The sequence below is a fragment of the Lottia gigantea genome, assembly GCF_000327385.1.
Source record: "Lottia gigantea unplaced genomic scaffold LOTGIsca_2329, whole genome shotgun sequence".
In the NCBI taxonomy this organism is placed as follows: domain Eukaryota; kingdom Metazoa; phylum Mollusca; class Gastropoda; family Lottiidae; genus Lottia; species Lottia gigantea.
Window position 1 is genome coordinate 1 of NW_008708663.1, and position 2,090 is coordinate 2,090.

The following is a 2,090-nucleotide window of genomic DNA, read 5'->3' on the forward strand; positions in this document are numbered from 1 at the left end:
ATACAAACATTTTTTTTTAGATATACAAGGTATGAGTAACCATTTTGCTTTGTTAATTTTTATTATAGGGTCATGTAAAAGTTGTCAGAGTTCAGTACGTAGTTGATGTTACTAATGATTCAATATTTGAAGGACAGACGACAGAAGAACTGGGGTGTGGTCGAGCTTTTAGTCATGCTTCTGGTAAGAATCAATGTATGGACCAATGTTGCAGGAAAATAAAATAGCTTTAGGCTACTACACGTGTAACAACATGTTAGAGGAAACCAAAGAAAGTACATTTGACCCGAAAGAAGGGACCGAATCCCATTAAATATAGGGGCTCTGACAAAGGCTCCAAGAAGCCAATGGATTTAAGCTGTCCTGCGATGAATTTTGTGCATCTTATATCCGTTCCTAAAAAGTTCTTGGTCTTCAACTATCGTTTGTGTGTTCATTTATTCTAGCTATGTTAGGTGTCATAGCCAAACAAAGAGAACTAAAAGCTTTAAAAGAAGACGAGGGGGAAGAGGACGATGTGAGGTTTTTTAAATATGAAATTAAACCATCAAAACAATCAATCCATAGGAAAACTCCTAGGACAGGTAATACTTTCTGTTAACTTGATCGTTTTTACCAATGATGTTCTCTTATTATAACCCACGATGTTCTCATAGTATACGCAATGATGTTCTCATAGAATGAGCAATAATGTTCTCATCGTATGAGCAATACTGTTCTCAGGTTCTATCCAATAATGATTTCAAAGTATGAGCAATAATGTTCTTATCGTATGAGCAATAATGTTCTCATAGTATGAGTAATAATGTTCTCATGTTCTAACCAATAATGTTCTCATCGTATGAGCAATAATGTTCTCATCATATGAGCAATGATGTTCTCATAGTATGAGCAATGACGTTCTCATAGTATGAGCAATAATGTTCTCATAGTATGAACAATGATGTTCTCATTTTCTATCCAATAATGTTCTCATCGTATGAGCAATAACGTTCTCATAGTATGTGCAATAACGTTTTCATAGTATGAACAATAATGTTCTCATCGTATGAGCAATGATGTTCCCATCGTATGAACAATGACGTTCTCATAGTATGAGCAATAATGTTCTCATAGTATGAACAATGATGTTCTCATGTTCTATCCAATAATGTTCTCATCGTATGAGCAATAACGTTCTCATAGTATGAGCAATAACGCTTTCATAGTATGAACAATAATGTTCTCATCGTATGAGCAATGATGTTCCCATCGTATGAACAATGACGTTCTCATAGTATGAGCAATAATGTTCTCATAGTATGAACAATGATGTTCTCATCGTATGAACAATGACGTTCTCATAGTATGAGCAATAATGTTCTCATAGTATGAACAATGATGTTCTCATAGTATGAACAATAATTGTTCTCATAGTATGAACAATAATGTTCTCATAGTATGAACAATAATGTTCTCATAGTATGAACAATAATGTTCTCATAGTATGAACAATGACGTTCTCATAGTATGAACAATAATGTTCTCATAGTATGAACAATGACGTTCTCATAGTATGAACAATAATGTTCTCATAGTATGAACAATGACGTTCTCATAATATGTAACATAATGCTATAAATAATGTATCCTATTTATACTTTTGATAATTTGTCATATTGAGATCGCAAATGGAAAACGAATGCTCAATTATTGCTTTACAGATAGTCGGTTGATCATTGTAAAGGAATATAAAAGTCTCTTCATACGGTTTTCCCAGATTAGTAAGAGCATAATTGTATCACTTTTCAGAGATATGTCTGGAGAGGTACATATAAATTTTTGATAAACTCTCGTCACACACTCACCTATGCTAGACAAAAAAATCCCATATATGTAATATATTGAAATTCGACTTCTTTTCCAGAAATTCACAAGAAAACGAGTCAAGAGAAAGTCAAACTTCCAGAAATCAGCGTTCAGGAAATTAAAGAGGATTCTCAAGTAAGTGTACCAAGCTCAAAGTATGACGCAGATTTGCTGGTTGGTGGATGCCAAGATAACGTTCGTTTCCAGTTAAATGTAATTGATATCGCGGACTATGTATAGTC

The 2,090-nt window shown here is 33.6% G+C and overlaps 1 protein-coding gene across 1 annotated transcript in view; it reads left to right on the forward strand.

Annotated features, from left to right (window-relative positions):
• Positions 1-68: 68 nt before the first annotated feature.
• LOTGIDRAFT_176641 (hypothetical protein) overlaps positions 69-2,090 on the forward strand; it is a gene marked incomplete at both ends in the record, with an annotated part of 6,110 nt that continues 4,088 nt past the window's right edge. The window contains 3 exons of the mRNA XM_009055117.1: positions 69-183; positions 447-584; positions 1,907-1,983. Coding sequence (XP_009053365.1) covers positions 69-183; positions 447-584; positions 1,907-1,983 — 330 coding nt within the window. The remainder of the gene's footprint in view (positions 184-446; positions 585-1,906; positions 1,984-2,090) is intronic.